The following is a 1,458-nucleotide window of genomic DNA, read 5'->3' as shown; positions in this document are numbered from 1 at the left end:
GGGGCCACGCCGGGCCCCCCACGGCTCCCGGCAACATCCCCCCCAGTGCCGTGCCCCCGCGGTGGGTCAGGGGGCTCCAGCGCAGCAGGTGGGGAGGGGCCCGTCCCCAGGCAGGGTGCCGCAGGACCCCCGGGGGTGCCGGCCGGGGGGTCCCCATCCTGCAGGCGGAAGATGACGGGGGTGCGGCCCAGGACGGGGTTCTCCTCCTGCAGCCCCGCGATCCACTGGCCCAGTGGGCGCCGGTCGCCGGACCCTGCCATGCACAGGGCAAAAACGGGGCCCTCCTCCACTGTGGGGCACGGGTCAAAGGGACAGCGGGGACAGGGGAGCCCCTCACCCCTGCCCCCACCTCACCCTGCCTTACCCTCTTCCACATCAAAGTCGTCGTCATCCCAGGGGCCACGCTCCAGGTCCAGGTCGAGTTGCAGGGGGTAGTACAGGCTGCGCTCGGGGTCTGGGGGTTCCTCCTGGTGAGGACAAGGGGTCTCCTCCCACCCATCCTGGGACAGAACTCCCCTCTGGTGCCATGAGGGACCCTTCCGATGTCTGCTGGGCTATGGGGGTCCTGCTTCCTCCCGTCTTGGGCCAGGGAACCCCACTGTGGCCACGGGTAGCCCATCCCACCACCACCCCTCATAGCCATGCTCCCCCTGCCCTTCATTTTCCTCCCAAGGAACAAGAGGTTTTATCCCATCCCCTGCTGCACCCCGGAGCCCACTGGCTCACCCGCAGGTGGGGGGGCAGGGGGTCCCCCCGTAGCACATAGTAGCTCAGCCGGGTGCTGCGCAGCCAGAGGGGGAACGGCCCCTCCACGAAGACAGGCCGTGTCGGGCCGTGCCGGGCCAGCAGCTCCTGCTGCTCTGGGCTCTGGGCACCTGCGGGGTGTGGGAGGCAGCTGGGGACCCCACACAAGGAAGCCCAACACTGGGGACCCAACACCACGGGGCTCCCCTGAACAGCCGGGTCCTTCTCACAGGGTCCCCAGTCTCAGGCACCAGGTCTGGTGTTCCCGAGACATGTGGGTCCCCACCCCAGACACCTCCCAGAATGTCCCCTGGTGCTCACCCACAATGTAGGGCTGGACAGAGCCCTCGTCATGCCCTTCTTCTGGCACTGGCCGCTGCAAGAGAGAGATGGTTGTCACCAGCTGCCACTTAATGATGGGGGGACACAGGGACTCCTTTGGGGCACAGCCACGGTGACAGCAGGAGCCCCTGTGCTCCCGCATCCCACCCCCCCCCCAGCTCCATGCCCCCGTGTCACACCCTGCTGAAGGTGAGGCTGGGTTCCTGTCCCTGTGCCCTCACCCACAACCCATCCTATCTGGCAGCCTGTGATATCAGTCCACTGCCCACCCCTGCACCCCTCCCTGACCCCCAGTATCCCCATCCCCACGTCCCACCTGATAGACGGTGACACGGGCGTCGGGGTCGTTGGCGATGCGGCGCAGGCCCAGGC

The 1,458-nt window shown here is 68.1% G+C and overlaps 1 protein-coding gene across 1 annotated transcript in view; it reads right to left on the bottom strand.

Moving 5' to 3' along the window:
* The window catches only part of ECSIT (ECSIT signalling integrator), a 2,565-nt gene extending 1,337 nt beyond the window's left edge, over nucleotides 1–1,228 (bottom strand). Inside the window, exons 1-4 of the mRNA XM_009993673.1 lie at nucleotides 1,066–1,228; nucleotides 727–875; nucleotides 365–467; nucleotides 55–289 (exon numbers count right to left, since the gene is read on the bottom strand). Coding sequence (XP_009991975.1) covers nucleotides 55–289; nucleotides 365–467; nucleotides 727–875; nucleotides 1,066–1,228 — 650 coding nt within the window. The remainder of the gene's footprint in view (nucleotides 1–54; nucleotides 290–364; nucleotides 468–726; nucleotides 876–1,065) is intronic.
* Nucleotides 1,229–1,458: the final 230 nt, after the last annotated feature.

The sequence above is a fragment of the Chaetura pelagica genome, unplaced genomic scaffold (genome assembly GCF_000747805.2).
Source record: "Chaetura pelagica isolate M959 unplaced genomic scaffold, ChaPel_1.0 scaffold1063, whole genome shotgun sequence".
Classification (NCBI taxonomy): domain Eukaryota; kingdom Metazoa; phylum Chordata; class Aves; order Apodiformes; family Apodidae; genus Chaetura; species Chaetura pelagica.
Note: the sequence above shows the minus strand (reverse complement) of the source record. Positions and strands in the feature narration are given on the sequence as shown.